At 46.8% G+C, this 19,676-nt stretch overlaps 1 protein-coding gene across 1 annotated transcript in view; it reads right to left on the bottom strand.

Annotated features, from left to right (window-relative positions):
* Positions 1 to 19,676, bottom strand: part of LOC115228463 (rapamycin-insensitive companion of mTOR) — a 56,063-nt gene that overhangs the window by 11,069 nt on the left and 25,318 nt on the right. Inside the window, exons 8-9 of the mRNA XM_029799042.2 lie at positions 11,736 to 11,901; positions 10,178 to 10,265 (exon numbers count right to left, since the gene is read on the bottom strand). Of these exons, the coding sequence (XP_029654902.2) occupies positions 10,178 to 10,265; positions 11,736 to 11,901 (254 nt within the window). The remainder of the gene's footprint in view (positions 1 to 10,177; positions 10,266 to 11,735; positions 11,902 to 19,676) is intronic.

Below are 19,676 nucleotides of genomic sequence, written 5' to 3'. Positions count from 1 at the left end.
TTTCATCTCAATCGAAGGAGAGGGGCTTTCTCCGTCCGGGTTGCAGATCCGTGGAATAAGCTGCCGGACGAGATAGCGAAGATGCCGACGACCGCTTGGTTCAAAGTCTCTCTTGACTAGAAATGGCCTGAACTCTTTGCATGAACACCACCCTGTACATAACTCCATGTCACCCTACATGGCCTTGCTTTTTGCTTTTTGAGCCAAATAATGAACTTAACTTCACTTAATGTAATGAACTGGCCCGGGGGATAGAGGTAGACCCAGGAAGACATGGGACGAGGTGGTCAAGCATGACCTTCAAACGTTGGGCCCTCACAGAGGCAATGATGAAAGACCGAGACTTCTGGAGATATGCTGGGACTGCGAAGACCTGACAAATGAAGTGAGTTCATGGCTCGCAGGATGGCCTGCTGTGCTTACCTTGGAGTGTAGGGCGACCTGCTGTGCATGAGGGGACCAATTGAGTCATGTGCATCAGCATCAACATCAGCATCAAAATAAAAAGGAAATGGAAATTGTAGTAGTGATACCTGTGCCAGTGGTACGTTAAAAGCACCATCCGAATGTGGCTGATGCCAGCGCCGCTGTGACTGGCGTCTGTGCCGGTGGCACGTAAAAAAGCCCCAACCAATCGTGGTCATTGCCAGCCTCCTCTGGCCCCTATGCCAGTGGCATGTAAAAAGCCCCAACCAATCGTGGTCGTTGTCAGCCTCCTCTGGCCAGTATGCCAGTGGTATGTAAAAAGCCCCAACCAATCGTGGTCGTTGTCAGCCTCCTCTGGCCCCTATACCAGTGGTATGTAAAAAGCCCCAACCAATCGTGGTCGTTGTCAGCCTCCTCTGGCCCCTATGCCAGTGGCATGTAAAAAGCCCCAACCAATCGTGGTCGTTGTCAGCCTCCTCTGGCCCCTATGCCAGTGGCATGTAAAAAGCCCCAACCAATCGTGGTCGTTGTCAGCCTCCTCTGGCCACTATGCCAGTGGCATGTAAAAAGCCCCAACCAATCGTGGTCGTTGTCAGCCTCCTCTGGCCCCTATGCCAGTGGCATGTAAAAAGCCCCAACCAATCGTGGTCGTTGTCAGCCTCCTCTGGCCCCTATGCCAGTGGCATGTAAAAAGCCCCAACCAATCGTGGTCGTTGTCAGCCTCCTCTGGCCCCTATGCCAGTGGCATGTTAAAAAGCCCCAACCAATCGTGGTCGTTGTCAGCCTCCTCTGGCCACTATGCCAGTGGTATGTAAAAAGCCCCAACCAATCGTGGTCGTTGTCAGCCTCCTCTGGCCACTATGCCAGTGGCATGTAAAAAGCCCCAACCAATCGTGGTCGTTGTCAGCCTCCTCTGGCCCCTATGCCAGTGGCATGTAAAAAGCCCCAACCAATCGTGGTCGTTGTCAGCCTCCTCTGGCCCCTATGCCAGTGGCATGTAAAACCCCAACCAATCGTGGTCGTTGTCAGCCTCCTCTGGCCACTATGCCAGTGGCATGTAAAAAGCCCCAACCATCGTGGTCGTTGTCAGCCTCCTCTGGCCCCTATGCCAGTGGCATGTAAAAAGCCCCAACCAATCGTGGTCGTTGTCAGCCTCCTCTGGCCCCTATGCCAGTGGCATGTAAAAAGCCCCAACCAATCGTGGTCGTTATCAGCCTCCTCTGGCCCCTATGCCAGTGGCATGTAAAAAGCCCCAACCAATCGTGGTCGTTGTCAGCCTCCTCTGGCCCCTATGCCAGTGGTATGTAAAAAGCCCCAACCAATCGTGGTCGTCGTTGTCAGCCTCCTCTGGCCCCTATGCCAGTGGCATGTAAAAAGCCCCAACCAATCGTGGTCGTTGTCAGCCTCCTCTGGCCACTATGCCAGTGGCATGTAAAAAGCCCCAACCAATCGTGGTCGTTGTCAGCCTCCTCTGGCCCCTATGCCAGTGGCATGTAAAAAGCCCCACCAATCGTGGTCGTTGTCAGCCTCCTCTGGCCACTATGCCAGTGGCATGTAAAAAGCCCCAACCAATCGTGGTCGTTGTCAGCCTCCTCTGGCCCCTATGCCAGTGGCATGTAAAAAGCCCCAACCAATCGTGGTCGTTGTCAGCCTCCTCTGGCCCCTATGCCAGTGGCATGTGTAAAAAGCCCCAACCATCGTGGTCGTTGTCAGCCTCCTCTGGCCCCTATGCCAGTGGCATGTAAAAAGCCCCAACCAATCGTGGTCGTTGTCAGCTCCTCTGGCCACTATGCCAGTGGTATGTAAAAAGCCCCAACCAATCGTGGTCGTTGTCAGCCTCCTCTGGCCACTATGCCAGTGGCATGTAAAAAGCCCCAACCAATCGTGGTCGTTGTCAGCCTCCTCTGGCCCCTATGCCAGTGGCATGTAAAAAGCCCCAACCAATCGTGGTCGTTGTCAGCCTCCTCTGGCCCCTATGCCAGTGGCATGTAAAAAGCCCCAACCAATCGTGGTCGTTGTCAGCCTCCTCTGGCCACTATGCCAGTGGCATGTAAAAAGCCCCAACCAATCGTGGTCGTTGTCAGCCTCCTCTGGCCCTATGCCAGTGGCATGTAAAAAGCCCCAACCAATCGTGGTCGTTGTCAGCCTCCTCTGGCCCCTATGCCAGTGGCATGTAAAAAGCCCCAACCAATCGTGGTCGTTATCAGCCTCCTCTGGCCCCTATGCCAGTGGCATGTAAAAAGCCCCAACCAATCGTGGTCGTTGTCAGCCTCCTCTGGCCCCTATGCCAGTGGTATGTAAAAAGCCCCAACCAATCGTGGTCGTTGTCAGCCTCCTGGCCCCTATGCCAGTGGCATGTAAAAAGCCCCAACCAATCGTGGTCGTTGTCAGCCTCCTCTGGCCACTATGCCAGTGGCATGTAAAAAGCCCCAACAATCGTGGTCGTTGTCAGCCTCCTCTGGCCCCTATACCAGTGGTATGTAAAAAGCCCCAACCAATCGTGGTCGTTGTCAGCCTCCTCTGGCCCTATGCCAGTGGCATGTAAAAAGCCCCAACCAATCGTGGTCGTTGTCAGCCCTCTGGCCCCTATGCCAGTGGCATGTAAAAAGCCCCAACCAATCGTGGTCGTGTCAGCCTCCTCTGGCCCCTATGCCAGTGGCATGTAAAAAGCCCCAACCAATCGTGGTCGTTGTCAGCCTCCTCTGGCCACTATGCCAGTGCATGTAAAAAGCCCCAACCAATCGTGGTCGTTGTCAGCCTCCTCTGGCCCCTATACCAGTGGTATGTAAAAAGCCCCAACCAATCGTGGTCGTGTCAGCCTCCTCTGGCCCCTATGCCAGTGGCATGTAAAAAGCCCCAACCAATCGTGGTCGTTGTCAGCCTCCTCTGGCCCCTATGCCAGTGGCATGTAAAAAGCCCCAACCAATCGTGGTCGTTGTCAGCCTCCTCTGGCCCCTATGCCAGTGGCATGTAAAAAGCCCCAACCAATCGTGGTCGTTGTCAGCCTCCTCTGGCCACTATGCCAGTGGCATGTAAAAAGCCCCAACCAATCGTGGTCGTTGTCAGCCTCCTCTGGCCCCTATACCAGTGGTATGTAAAAAGCCCCAACCAATCGTGGTCGTTGTCAGCCTCCTCTGGCCCCTATGCCAGTGGCATGTAAAAAGCCCCAACCAATCGTGGTCGTTGTCAGCCTCCTCTGGCCCCTATGCCAGTGGCATGTAAAAAGCCCAACCAATCGTGGTCGTTGTCAGCCTCCTCTGGCCACTATGCCAGTGGCATGTAAAAAGCCCCAACCAATCGTGGTCGTTGTCAGCCTCCTCTGGCCCCTATGCCAGTGGCATGTAAAAAGCCCCAACCAATCGTGGTCGTTGTCAGCCTCCTCTGGCCCCTATGCCAGTGGCATGTAAAAAGCCCCAACCAATCGTGGTCGTTGTCAGCCTCCTCTGGCCCCTATGCCAGTGGCATGTAAAAAGCCCCAACCAATCGTGGTCGTTGTCAGCCTCCTCTGGCCACTATGCCAGTGGTATGTAAAAAGCCCCAACCAATCGTGGTCGTTGTCAGCCTCCTCTGGCCCCTATGCCAGTGGTATGTAAAAAGCCCCAACCAATCGTGGTCGTTGTCAGCCTCCTCTGGCCCCTATGCCAGTGGCATGTAAAAAGCCCCAACCAATCGTGGTCGTTGTCAGCCTCCTCTGGCCCCTGCCAGTGGCATGTTAAAAGCCCCAACCAATCGTGGTCGTTGTCAGCCTCCTCTGGCCACTATGCCAGTGGCATGTAAAAAGCCCCAACCAATCGTGGTCGTTGTCAGCCTCCTCTGGCCCCTATGCCAGTGGCATGTAAAAAGCCCCAACCAATCGTGGTCGTTGTCAGCCTCCTCTGGCCCCTATGCCAGTGGCATGTAAAAAGCCCCAACCAATCGTGGTCGTTGTCAGCCTCCTCTGGCCCCTATGCCAGTGGCATGTAAAAAGCCCCAACCAATCGTGGTCGTTGTCAGCCTCTCTGGCCCCTATGCCAGTGGTATGTAAAAACCCCCAACCAATCGTGGTCGTTGTCAGCCTCCTCTGGCCCCTATGCCAGTGGCATGTAAAAAGCCCCAACCAATCGTGGTCGTTGTCAGCCTCCTCTGGCCACTATGCCAGTGGCATGTAAAAAGCCCCAACCAATCGTGGTCGTTGTCAGCCTCCTCTGGCCCCTATACCAGTGGTATGTAAAAAGCCCAACCAATCGTGGTCGTTGTCAGCCTCCTCTGGCCCCTATGCCAGTGGCATGTAAAAAGCCCCAACCAATCGTGGTCGTTGTCAGCCTCCTCTGGCCCCTATGCCAGTGGCATGTAAAAAGCCCCAACCAATCGTGGTCGTTGTCAGCCTCCTCTGGCCCCTATGCCAGTGGCATGTAAAAAGCCCCAACCAATCGTGGTCGTTGTCAGCCTCCTCTGGCCACTATGCCAGTGGCATGTAAAAAGCCCCAACCAATCGTGGTCGTTGTCAGCCTCCTCTGGCCCCTATACCAGTGGTATGTAAAAAGCCCCAACCAATCGTGGTCGTTGTCAGCCTCCTCTGGCCCTATGCCAGTGGCATGTAAAAAGCCCCAACCAATCGTGGTCGTTGTCAGCCTCCTCTGGCCCCTATGCCAGTGGCATGTAAAAAGCCCCAACCAATCGTGGTCGTTGTCAGCCTCCTCTGGCCCCTATGCCAGTGGCATGTACAAAGCCCCAACCAATCGTGGTCGTTGTCAGCCTCCTCTGGCCACTATGCCAGTGGCATGTAAAAAGCCACAACCAATCGTGGTCGTTGTCAGCCTCCTCTGGCCCCTATACCAGTGGTATGTAAAAAGCCCCAACCAATCGTGGTCGTTGTCAGCCTCCTCTGGCCCTATGCCAGTGGCATGTAAAAAGCCCCAACCAATCGTGGTCGTTGTCAGCCTCCTCTGGCCCCTATGCCAGTGGCATGTAAAAAGCCCCAACCAATCGTGGTCGTTGTCAGCCTCCTCTGGCCCCTATGCCAGTGGCATGTAAAAAGCCCCAACCAATCGTGGTCGTTGTCAGCCTCCTCTGGCCACTATGCCAGTGGCATGTAAAAACCAACCAATCGTGGTCGTGTCAGCCTCCTCTGGCCACTATGCCAGTGGTATGTAAAAAGCCCCAACCAATCGTGGTCGTTGTCAGCCTCCTCTGGCCCCTATGCCAGTGGTATGTAAAAAGCCCCAACCAATCGTGGTCGTTGTCAGCCTCCTCTGGCCACTATGCCAGTGGTATGTAAAAAGCCCCAACCAATCGTGGTCGTTGTCAGCCTCCTCTGGCCCCTATGCCAGTGGCATGTTAAAAGCCCCAACCAATCGTGGTCGTTGTCAGCCTCCTCTGGCCACTATGCCAGTGGCATGTAAAAAGCCCCAACCAATCGTGGTCGTTGTCAGCCTCCTCTGGCCCCTATACCAGTGGTATGTAAAAAGCCCCAACCAATCGTGGTCGTTGTCAGCCTCCTCTGGCCCCTATGCCAGTGGCATGTAAAAAGCCCCAACCAATCGTGGTCGTTGTCAGCCTCCTCTGGCCACTATGCCAGTGGCATGTAAAAAGCCCCAACCAATCGTGGTCGTTGTCAGCCTCCTCTGGCCCCTATGCCAGTGGCATGTAAAAAGCCCCAACCAATCGTGGTCGTTGTCAGCCTCCTCTGGCCCCTATGCCAGTGGCATTAAAAAGCCCCAACCAATCGTGGTCGTTGTCAGCCTCCTCTGGCCCCTATGCCAGTGGCATGTAAAAAGCCCCAACCAATCGTGGTCGTTGTCAGCCTCCTCTGGCCCCTATGCCAGTGGCATGTAAAAAGCCCCAACCAATCGTGGTCGTTGTCAGCCTCCTCTGGCCCCTATGCCAGTGGCATGTAAAAAGCCCCAACCAATCGTGGTCGTTGTCAGCCTCCTCTGGCCCCTATGCCAGTGGTATGTAAAAAGCACCCATTTTTACATGCATACATACACACAAACTGCATATATATATATATATATATATATCACATGATCATGTGACCGATCAGTCTATCAGATGTAGTTACACATCGCTGGTCACAATGCATTCGCATTGTTTTAGCCTTCGAATGACGCCACCCCACTGGCTAAGCGAGCAGGCCAACAGAAGAAAGAGTGGTGAAAGAGTACAGCAGGGATCACCACCCCCTGCCGGAGCCTCGTGGAGCTTTTTTAGGTGTTTTAGCTCAATAAACACTCACAACGCCTGGTCTGGGAATCAAAACTGTGATCCTACGACCACGAGTCCGCTGCCCTAACCACTGGGCCATTGCGCCTCCACATATATATATATCTTTTCTCTCTTTTACTTGTTTCATTCATTTGACTGCGACCATGCTGGAGCACCGCCTTTAATCGAGCAACTCGACCCCGGGACTTATTCTTTTTGTAAGCCCAGTACTTATTCTATTGGTCTCTTTTGCCGAACCGCTAAGTAACGGGGATATAAACACACCAGCATCGGTTGTCAAGCAATGCTAGGGGGACAAACACAGACACACAAACACACACACGCATATATATATATATATATAAATATATACGATGGGCTTCTTTCAGTTTCCGTCTACCAAATCCACTCACAAGACTTTGGTTGGCCTGAGGCTATAGTAGAAGACACTTGCCCAAGGTGCCACGCAGTGGGACTGAACCCGGAACCATGTGGTTGGTAAACAAGCTACTTACTACACAGCCACTCCTGCGCCTATATATATATATATATATATGTGTGTGCGTGTGTGTGTGTGTCCTGTACATGATCACACATGCATACAGACTCCTACCCCCACACTCACACATACACACACCCAACCATCTAAAAACAGAGTGCCCTCCCCCTACAGCTGATTCTACCCCCTCCTAACCCCAACCTTATGATATAACCAGATGGTGTCATGTGACAACCGTTAGTGCTATACTTAGACAGGAGAGGAAATACATACCACCTGTGTACAACAACTACTACCACCGACACCACTACCACCACAACAACCATTATGACTATTGCTACCACTGTTAACACCACCAGTACTATTATTACTACCACCCCCACTACAACGACTACCACCATCCCCACTGCCGCCACCACAACTATAACCACTACTACTACTATTACTACCACTATTAGCCCCACTAGTACTACTATTACTACCACCCCCACTACAACGACTATCACCATCCCCACTGCCGCCACCACAACTATAACCACTACTACTACTATTACTACCACTATTAGCCCCACTAGTACTACTATTACTACCACCCCCACTACAACGACTACCACCATCCCCACTGCCGCCACCACAACTATAACCACTACTACTACTATTACTATCACTATTAGCCCCACTAGTACTACTATTACTATCACCACCACCACTACCGCCATCCCCACTGCCACCACAACTACAACCACTTCTATTACTACCACCACCACCATCCCCACTGCCACAACTACAACCACTACTATTACTACCACCACCACCACTACTACCACCATGCCCACTGCCGCCACAACTACAACCACTACTATTACTACCACTAAAACTACTACCACTACTACCATCTCTACTACTTCTACTGCTAGTCTAGTAGTGATACTACAGCAGGAACACCATGGCCAACAGCAACAACACTGAACTACTACTGCTACTACTACCACCCCAACGTGTACACAAACTACAATAACGATCATCACAACACTACCACATTGCCAGTGATGACATCAAATACTACGTCGTTCGCTACCTCAACAATACCACCGCTACCACAACAACCACTAACACAACAGGCAGCAACAAAACTCCATCTTCCTGAGATAATGTACATCACCATCATCATCATAATCATCATCACCATCATCATATCACCATCATCATCATCATCATCATCGTCATCACCAACACAACCATCATCATCATCATCATCATCATCTTCACCACCACCATCGCCATCATTATCATCATCATCATCACCGTCATTACCATCATTATCATGATCATCTTCACCACCACCATCGCCATCATGATCATCACTACCATCACCATCATCATCATCACCATCATCATCATCACCATCATTATCATCACCATCATCATGATCATCACTACCATCACCATCATCATCATTACCATCATCATCATCACCATCATTATCATCACCATCATCATGATCATCACTACCATCACCATCATCATCATTACCATCATCATCACCATCATCATCATCACCATCATCATGATCATCACTACCATCATCATCATCACCATCATCATCATCACCATCATTATCATCACCATCATCATGATCATCACTACCATCACCATCATCATCATTACCATCATCATCATCATCATCATCATCATCACCATCATGATTATCATCACCATCATCATCATCATCACCATCATCATCTTCATCATTACCATCACCAGTATCCTCATTGCTGCCATCATCATCATCGTCATTGTCATCATCGTCATCATCGTCATCAGCATCATTGCCATTGTGAATGACATCGTCATGTTGCCATCATCGACACCGTCGTCGTCATCACCACCATCATCATCAGTGGTAGGCGTTAGTTAGGAAGGGCATCCAGCTGTAGAAACACTGCCAGATCAGACTGGAGCCTGGTGCAGCCTCCTGGCTTACCCAGACCCCGGTCGAACCGTCCAACCCATGCTAGCATGGAAAAACGGACGTTAAACGATGATGATGATGATGATGCTCTCCTGTCCGACCAGGCCCCTCACCCTAGTCAAACACTTGGACAGTGCCAAGTCGAGCCATAGCAAACTTTTTACCACACAATCATGTCTGCCACATTTACAAAATGTAATAAAACAACCCCTCGTGCCAATAAATTTTTATAGGCGCAGGAGTGGCTGTGTGGTAAGTAGCTTGCTAACCAACCACATGGTTCCGGGTTCAGTCCCACTGCGTGGCATCTTGGGCAAGTGTCTTCTGCTATAGCCCCGGGCCGACCAATGCCTTGTGAGAAGATTTGGTTGACGGAAACTGAAAGAAGCCCGTCGTATATATGTATATAGGAGTGGCTGTGTGGTAAGTAGCTTGCTAACCAACCACATGGTTCCGGGTTCAGTCCCACTGCGTGGCATCTTGGGCAAGTGTCTTCTGCTATAGCCCCGGGTTGACCAATGCCTTGTGAGAGGATTTGGTTGATAGAAACTGAAAGAAGCCCGTCGTATATATGTATATAGGAGTGGCTGTGTGGTAAGTAGCTTGCTAACCAACCACATGGTTCCGGGTTCAGTCCCACTGCGTGGCATCTTGGGCAAGTGTCTTCTGCTATAGCCCCGGGCCGACCAATGCCTTGTGAGTGGATTTGGTAGACGGAAACTGAAAGAAGCCTGTCGTATATATCTATATGTGTGTGTGTGTGTGTGTGTGTGTGTGTGTGTGTGCGTGCGTGTATGTGTTTGTGTGTCTGTGTTTGTCCCCTTAGCATTGCTTGACAAGCGATGCTGGTGTGTTTACGTCCCCGTAACTTAGCGGTTCGGCAAAGAGACCGATAAAATAAGTACTGAGCTTACAAAGAATAAGTCCCGGGGTTGATTTGCTCGACTAAAGGCGGTGCTCCAGCATGGCCCCAGTCAAATGACTGAAACAAGTAAAAGAGTAAATAGTAAAGAGTAAAGAGTAACCCTCCCTTCAAAAAAATGTCAGTAGCACCCATACCTGAGAATTGAACCTGTAACCTTGCTGTAACCTACCTGAGGGTTTTGTCGTGGATTTCCTATCGGTGGGTGGTGAATGGGTGGATGACATGGAGTTGCTGCGACGATCTTCACCTTCAACAACCTGTGAAAAAACAACAAAGATAGGGGTCAGTTTGGGGTTGGGGTATGTGGGATAATTCAAATACAAGGGGTGATGGATTCCCTGCTGGAGGGAGCCAGTCAGTTATCAGATCAGTGCCCTTCATCATTTACAGCAACAGTCCCAAAACTTTTTAATATTTTTTTTTTTTTGGTACCACAGACCGGTTCCATTCCAGATGATTCTCCCATGGAATGGTCAGTCATGTCCATAACAAAACACAATGGCGGTGCCCCAGCATGGCCACAGCTCATTAGCTGAAACTGGAAAAATCAAAATCAAATCAATATTCAAACTGTGTGGTTCAATCATTAGCAGAATCGTTAGCAGACTGGGCAAAACGCTGAGAGATATTTTACCTTTCACATTCCGAGATCAAATTCCACTGAATTCACAAGGCTTTGGTCGGCCCGAGGCTATAGTAGAAGACACTTGCCCAAGGTGCCACGCAGTGGGACTGAACCCGGACCCATGTGGTTGGTAAACAAGCTACTTATTTCTTTACTACTCACAAGGGGCTAAACAGAGGGGACAAACAAGGGCAGACAAAGGGATTAAGTCAATTAGATCAACCCCCAGTGTGTAACTGGTACTTATTTAATCGACCCCGAAAGGATGAAAGGCAAAGTCGACCTCAACAGAATTTGAACTCAGAACGTAACGTCAGACGAAATACCTATTTCTTTACTACCCACAGAGGCTAAACACAGAGAGGACAAATAAGGACAGACAAAGGGATTAAGTTGATTATATCGACTCCAGAGCATAACTGGTACTTATTTAATCAACCCTGAAAGGATGAAAAGCAAAGTCGACCTCGGCAGAATTTGACAGAACGTAACGGCAGATGAAATACCTATTTCTTTACTACCCACAGGGGCTAAACATAGAGAGGGCAAACAAGGACAGACAAAGGGATTAAATCGATTATATTGACCCCAGAGCGTAACTGGTTCTTAATTTATCGATCCCGAAAGGATGAAAGGCAAAGTCGACCTCGGCGGAATTTGAACTCAGAACGTAACGGCAGACGAAATACCTATTTCTTTACTACCCTACAAGGGGCTAAACACAGAGAGGACAAACAAGGACAGACAAAGGGATTAAGTCGATTATATCGACCCCAGCGCGTAACTGGTAATTATTTAATCGACCCTGAAAGGATGAAAGGCAAAGTCGACCTCGGCAGAATTTGAACTCAGAGCGTAACAGCAGACGAAATACTGCTAAGTATTTCGCCCAACATGCTAACGTTTCTGCCAGCTTGCCACAAGCTACTTACCACACAGCCATTCCTATGCCTGCTTGATCAAGTTTGAAAACATATAGGGTCAAACAACAATATCACCACCACCACCAACAACAACAACAGTACCATGGGGGAGAGGGGTGGGACAAAGGTTAGATTATGGGAGGAGAGAAGTGGAATGAATTTTTTACAAACCAACTTACCTCAAATAACATGTTTATGTCGACCGGCAAACACAGACCAACAAATTCTGCGTGAACAGAACCAAGCCTTGGTATTGTCTGGGCGCTTTTCGACATGGTGCTATAAGGACTGGAATGTTGAACCTCAAAGTCCTGCAGTGAGGACGAACTCATGTTACGCAGTATTCTGTAGTCAGAGGTGGTGGTGGTCATGGTGGTGAAGCGGGCACATGAAAGATAACGAGAAAAATAAATAAATGCATTTAGAAACGTTATACTGAGATATAATTATAAACATGGAATTCTTTTAACCTAACGAGCAAGGTAATTACCTGTATTAATTAAAAACTTGTACATACGAGGTGGTATCCAAAACGTTCTAGGACTTGTTATGTTGAATAACAAACAACTTATTTACCTAAGTTTTAACATTATCCCCTTTGAAATTGTCCCCTTGCGCAACAATACACCAGTTCCGGTGTTCCTGCCACGTGGCACAGTGCCTCATTAAAGTCACTGCTAGTTCTCATAGCGCACGCAATCATGTGCTGCCATCTGTTGGTGTGTTACAGAACTAGTCAAGGAACATTTCGATACCACTTCATATATTCTTTTCTACTCTAGGCACATGGCCCAAAATTTTGGGAGAGGGGCCCAGTCTATTAGATCAAACCCAGTATGCAATAGGTACTTAATTTATTGACCCCGAAAGGATGAAAGGCAAAGTCGACCTCGCGGAATTTGAACTCAGAATGTAACGACAGACGAAATACCGCTAAGCATTTCGCCCACCATGCTAACGTTTCTTATTTCTTTATTGCCCACAAGGGGCTAAACACAGAGGGGACAAACAAGGACAGACAAAGGGATGAAGTCGATTACATCGACCCCAGTACGTATCTGTTACTTAATTTATCGACCCCAAAAGGATGAAAGGTAAAGTCAACCTCGATGGAATTTGAACTCAGAATGTAAAGACAGACGAAATATTGCGAAGCATTTCACCCAACGTGCTAACATTTCTTATTTCTTTATTGCCCACAAGGGGCTAAACATAGAGGGAACAAACAAAGACAGGCAAAGCTCCCCAGTAGCACTGCCAAGCCAAAGATTTTTAGAAGTTATCCATTGGTCCCTAGCCAAAATTTTTCCAGTAAAGAGCGCCTAGTTGATCTTCAACCCCCAAGCTCTCCCAAAGAACATTGTTGCACTTTTCCTCCACAAATCTTTATATATAAAATTGAAGTTGTGTGTGTGAGACTCTGTCTCCTCTGATTTAGATTCCTAACTACTCCCACATTTTGCAGTGCAGTTTAACCAAAACCGGGTATCTTATAGTCGTGATTCATATCGAGCCCTTCTGGGTATTAGCGCGCGTCTACGATGAGTCTACGATTTAAAAAAAAATTTACCATCATTTTTCCGCATCTTTAATGATTTTTGCTTGGGTTATATAAGGGAAGTAACTCTCTAAAAATGCTTATATAGTTATTTCCCTTACAAACCCGAGCAACGCCGGGCGATACTGCTAGTCTTTATATATAAAAGTCAAGTTGTGTGTCTGTCTCCTCCGATTTAGATTCCTAACTACTCCCACATTTTGCAGTGCAGTTTAACCAAAACCGGGTATCTTATAGTCGTGATTCATATCGAGCCCTTCTGGGTATTAGCGCGCGTCTACGATGAGTCTACGATTTAAAAAAAAATTTACCATCATTTTTCCGCATCTTTAATGATTTTTGCTTGGGTTATATAAGGGAAGTAACTCTCTAAAAATGCTTATATAGTTATTTCCCTTACAAACCCGAGCAACGCCGGGCGATACTGCTAGTCCTCTATAAAAACTAAAGTGAACATTCCACCGATCACACTGCCCAATTGTCTGAGGGCTGTGTGCACTTAAAGACATTCCACTTTCCAAACGCCATCTCTCAGTCTCTGTTTTACCTAGAACTGCAGCTCTGATAAAAAAAACTACATGGGGAAATACACATTTAAGGAATGGTGACCACACCTGTTGACCGTCAAGGAAGTACAATGAACACCCGAAATCTAACTTAATTGTGGGTTAACTCAATAAAACAAGCTAAAAACAAAAGAAGAAAAATTGAGAAAATATCGAAAAATACTACAAAGGGAAGAGTAATTCTACTTTTTTTTTTAATTCAAGAAAAAAAATGGAATAAAAATAATAAAAAGAAAGCAATAAAAATAAACAAGAATTTCAAAAAAAAGGAACAAGAAAAGGAAACAAAAATGTAAAAAAAAAACAACAAAATTTGAATTCCCATCCCAAGTTAAATATTAAGGACAGAAAGCAAAGAATGAGGAACATTATTATTATTATTATTATTATTATTATTATTATTTATTTCTTTATTGCCCACAAGGGGCTAAACGTAGAGGGGACAAACAAAGGGAATAAGTCGATAACACCGACCTCAGTGCGGCGTAACTGGTACTTAATTAATCGACCCCGAAAGGATGAAAGGCAAAGTCGACCTCGGCGGAATTTGAACTCAGAACGTAACGGCAGAAGAAATACGGTCAAGCATTTTGCCCGGCATGCTAACGTTTCTGCCAGCTCGCCGCCCTATTATTATTATTATTACTCTTTTACTCTTTTACTTGTTTCAGTCATTTGACTGCGGCCATGCTGGAGCACCGCCTTTAATCGAGCAATTCGATCCCGGAACTTATTCTTTTGCAAGCCCAGTACTTATTCTATCGGTCTCTTTTGCTGAACCGCTAAGTAACGGGGACATAAACACACCAGCATCGGTTGTCAAGCAATGCTAGGGGGACAAACACAGACACACATACACTCATATATATATACATATATACGACGGGCTTCTTTCAGTTTCCGTCTACCAAATCCACTCACAGGGCTTTGGTCGGCCTGAGGCTATAGTAGAAGACACTTGCCCAAGGTGCCACGCAGTGGAACTGAACCCGGAACCATGTGGTTGGTAAACAAGCTACTTACCACACAGCCACTCCTGCACCTATTATTATTATTATTATTATTACTGCCCACTTGTATGTAACCTTTTCCTTCCTTGGTCACTAAAACTCTGCTTGCTAAGACCTCTTGAGGCAAGTGAAATCGAAATCAAATTCGATGACTGGCGTCCGTGCTGGCAGGGTGCAAAGAGCACCATACGAGTGTGATCATTGACAGAGCGGCTAACCGGCTTCCATGCCAGTGGCATTTAAAAGACACCATTCGAGCATGATCGTTACCAGCGTCGCCTTACTGGCACTTGTGCCCGTGCTAGTAGGGTGCCAAGAGCACCTATTTCTTTACTATCCACAAGGGGCTAAACACAGAGAGGACAAACAAGGACAGACAAATGGATTAAGTCAATTATATCGACTCCAGTGCGTAACTGGTACTTATTTAATCGACTCTGAAAGGATGAAAGGCAAAGTCGACCTTGGCGGAATTTGAACTCAGAACGCAACGGCAGACGAAATATGGCTATGCATTTCACCCGGCGTGCTAACGTTTCTGCCAGCTCGCCGCCAAGAGCACCATCCAAGTATGATCGTTGCCAGGGCAGCCAACTGACTTCCGTGCCAGTGGGATTTAAAGGGCACCATTCGAGCGTTATCATTACCAGCGTCGCCTTACTGGCACCTGTGCTGGTGGCATGTGTAAAAGGATTTTTCCATGACCGTTGCCAGTACCGCCTGACTGGCCCCCATGCCTGTGGCATGTAAAAGCACCCACTACACTCTCGGAGTGGTTGGCATTAGGAAGGGCATCCAGCTGTAGAAACTCTGCCAAATCAAGATTGGAGACTGGTGCAACCATCTGGTTTGCCAGCCCTCAGTCAAAATCGTCCAACCCATGCTAGCATGGACAGCAGACGTTAAACAATGATGATGATGATATATATATATATATAAAGCACCCACTACACTCTCAGAATGGTTGGCATTAGGAAGGGCATCCAGCTGTAGAAACTCTGCCAAATCAAGATTGGAGACTGGTGTAACCACCTGGTTTGCTAGCCCTCAGTCAAAATCGTCTAACCCATGCTAGCATGGAAAGCAGACGTTAAACGATGATGATGATGATTACTGCAGTAATTTATCTTGCAAACATGGTGGTGGGGTCAAATAAGTTGTAAAAAGAAGGAAGCAGAGAGAGGCAATTATGAGGTGTAAGCAAAAAGGGAAAGAAGAGCGAGAGAGAAAATGTATATATAAAACAGAAATAAATAAAACTAGATAAAGAGCAAAAGAAAACTATATTAAAAAATAACAAATGAAGCTTGTGAAAAACAGAAATGCTGAGGGTTAGGGAAAAACAGAAATGCTGAGGGTTAGGGACAAACAGAAATGCTGAGTACATTAGAGGGAAAACAGAACTGTTTAGTGCTTGAAAAAAAAACAGAAATGAGAGAGTTGTGAAAACAGAAATAATATATTGCATGCAATAACACAAACAGAAATAAAAAAAACACAAGATAGACAAAACATACAGAAATAAAAACAAATACAGCAACAAAAACAGATATAGTGACAGAATACATGTATTAAAGACAGAAATAAACACGACCAATGAAACAAACATAAGCAACAATTTTTTTAAAAATTGAATGTAATAAAACTGCTGTAAGAAAAACAGCAAAACATGCATAACAGCAAGAAACAGATATAATAAAATCATAAAAATATATATATATATAAATATAAACAAACATGCAATAAATAAATAAATAAAAACAGAAATAACGAAAGCAAATATGAATAAAAGCCAGAGGAAAAAAAAAAACTGAAATCACTAAATATAGCGAGAAATAAACAGGATAAAGCAAGTGGAAAAACAGAAATAACAGGGGAAAAACTGAATTAGTGAGAGAAAACAGGTATGGCAAAAATCAAAAGCAAAAGGAAATAAGAATGAAAGCCAGAGAGAAAAAACTGAAATAACTCGATACAGCAAGTTATAGACAGGATAAAGCAGTGGAAAAACAGAAATAGCAGAAAACAGAAATGGCAGAAAACAGAAATGGCAGAAAACAGAAATGGCAGAAAACAGAAATAGAGGAAAACAGAAATACATTAGATTGAAGCAGGCAAGTTAGGAGAGGTAGAAGCACTGATAGATTAAAAGGGAGTGGTAAAGAATGGTATGGTATGGTATGGTATGATATGGAGCAGCATGGTATAGTGGTAGGATGGTATTGTCTGTAAGGTTAGTGATTCTGTGTATGCGGAGGTGGAAGCGAGGACTGATTGGGTGGATGACTGAGTAGGGTGGATGGATGAATGGACAGTTGGATAGTGGCAGTGGTATGGTCAGATGGTGGTAGTGGTATGGGTAGATGGAGAGACAGAAGAGTGGTAGAAACGGTGAGGTTGTATGGTGGGAGGGGTATGAACAGCTGGTCGTCATGGCAGTGGTGGTGGTGGTGGTAGTGTAGATGATGATGGTATAGATAGATTGTGGTATGGCATAAACAGCGGTAATGGTATGCACAGAGTGGTAGTGGTCTGGATGGATGGATGGATGGTGGTAGTGGTATGAGCAGATGACTATCATGGTATGGGTGGATGGTAAAGGTGGTGGTGGTAGCAAAGATGGATGGTGGCAATGGCATGAGTAGACAGTGGTAGTGGTATGGATGGATGGATGGTAGTAGTGGTATGAGATGTTCATGGTATGGGTGGATTGTGGTGGTGGTGATATAGATGGTAATAGTGGTATACAAAGATGGATGGTGGCAGTGGTATAGGTAGAAATACAGTGGTATGGATGGATGAATGGTGGTAATGGTATGCTGATGGTCATAATGGTATGGGCGGATGGTGGCAGTGGTGATGGTGTAGAAAGTGATAGTGGTATGGATAGATGGTGGTTGTGGCATAGATGGATGGAGGTGGTGGTATGGATAGACAGACAACGGTAGTGGTGAGAATAGACGGATGGTGGTAGTAGTATGAGCAGATGGTCATCATGGTATGGGTGAATGGTGGTGGCAATGTTTATAGGTAGACAGACATTGGTAGCAGTATGGGTGAGTGGGTGGGTGGATGGTGGATGGTGGTGATGGTGGATGGTGATTGTGGTGATGCTGGTGCTGGTGGTGATGCTGGTTATAGTGGTGCTGATGGTGGTGGTGATGGTAGTGGTTGTTATAGTGGTGGTGATGCTGGTGACGGTGGTGGTGGTGGTGGTGGTGGTGATGGTGGCGATGGTGGTGGTGGTGGTGGTTGTTATAGTGGTGGTGATGTTGGTGATTGTGGTGGTGATGGTGGTGGTGGTGGTGGTGATGGTAGTAATAATAATAGTACAACTCAGCACCTATAATTTAACTCCGACCTCTGACTCCATTCATCGTTGGACTAATTAATGAATTGATTAATTACCACAGAACTAAACTAACTAATAACACGCTAATTAATTATTACACAGCTAAAAGTAATTATTGCTAACTTAATTACAGCAACTTTAATCCCCACTAAACTTTCAATGCTACCAGATTCACTTTTACTCTCTCTCTCTCTTTCACTTGTTTCAGTCATTTGACTGCGGCCATGCTGGAGCACCGCCTTTAGTCGAGCAACTCGACCCCAGCACTTATTCTTTGTAAGCCCAGTACTTATTCTATCGGTCTCTTTTACTTGTTTCAGTCATTTGACTGTGGCCATGCTGGAGCACCGCCTTTAGTCGAGCAAATCGACCCCAGCACTTATTCTTTGTAAGCCCAGTACTTATTCTATCGGTCTCTTTTACTTGTTTCAGTCATTTGACTGTGGCCATGCTGGAGCACCACCTTTAGTCGAGCAACTCGACCCCGGGACTTATTCTTTGTAAGCCCAGTACTTATTCTATTGGTCTCTTTTACTTGTTTCAGTCATTTGACTGCGGCCATGCTGGAGCACCGCCTTTAGTCGAGCAAATCGACCCCAGGACTTATTCTTTGTAAGCCCAGTACTTATTCTATCGGTCTCTTTTACTTGTTTCCAGTCATTTGACTGCGGCCATGCTGGAGCACCGCCTTTAGTCGAGCAACTCGACCCCGGGACTTATTCTTTGTAAGCCCGTACTTATTCTATCGGTCTCTTTTACTTGTTTCAGTCATTTGACTGTGGCCATGCTGGAGCACCACCTTTAGTCAATCGAGCAAATCGACCCCGGGACTTATTCTTTGTAAGCCTAGTACTTATTCTATCGGTCCTCTTTACTTGTTTCAGTCATTTGACTGCGGCCATGCTGGAGCACCGCCTTTAGTCGAGCAAATCGACCCCAGGACTTATCTTTGTAAGCCTAGTACTTATTCTATCAGTCTCTTTTTACTTGTTTCAGTCATTTGACTGCGGCCATGCTGAGCATCGCCTTCTAATCGAGCAAATCGACCCCAGGACTTATTCTTTGGAGCCTAGTACTTATTCTATCGTTCTCTTTTACTTGTTTCAGTCAATTGACTGTGGCCATGCTGGAGCATTGCCTTTTAGTCAATCATATCAACCCCAGGACTTATTCTTTGTAAGCCTAGTACTTATTCTATCGGTCTCTTTTACTTGTTTCAGTCATTTGACTGCGGCCATGCTGGAGCATCGCCTTCTAATCGAGCAAATCGACCCCGGGACTTATTCTTTTGTAAGCCTAGTACTTATTCTATCGGTCTCTCTTTTACTTGTTTCAGTCATTTGACTGCGGCCATGCTGGAGCACCGCCTTTAGTCGAGCAAATCGACCCCAGGACTTATTCTTTGTAAGCCTAGTACTTATTCTATCGGTCTCTTTTACTTGTTTCAGTCATTTGACTGCGGCCATGCTGGAGCATCGCCTTCTAATCGAGCAAATCGACCCCGGGACTTATTCTTTTGTAAGCCTAGTACTTATTCTATCGGTCTCTTTTACTTGTTTCAGTCATTTGACTGTGGCCATGCTGGAGCACCGCCTTTAGTCGAGCAAATCGACCCCAGGACTTATTCTTTGTAA

This window comes from Octopus sinensis, unplaced genomic scaffold (genome assembly GCF_006345805.1).
Source record: "Octopus sinensis unplaced genomic scaffold, ASM634580v1 Contig10588, whole genome shotgun sequence".
In the NCBI taxonomy this organism is placed as follows: Eukaryota; Metazoa; Mollusca; class Cephalopoda; order Octopoda; family Octopodidae; genus Octopus; species Octopus sinensis.
This window is presented reverse-complemented; position numbering and strand designations above follow the sequence as displayed.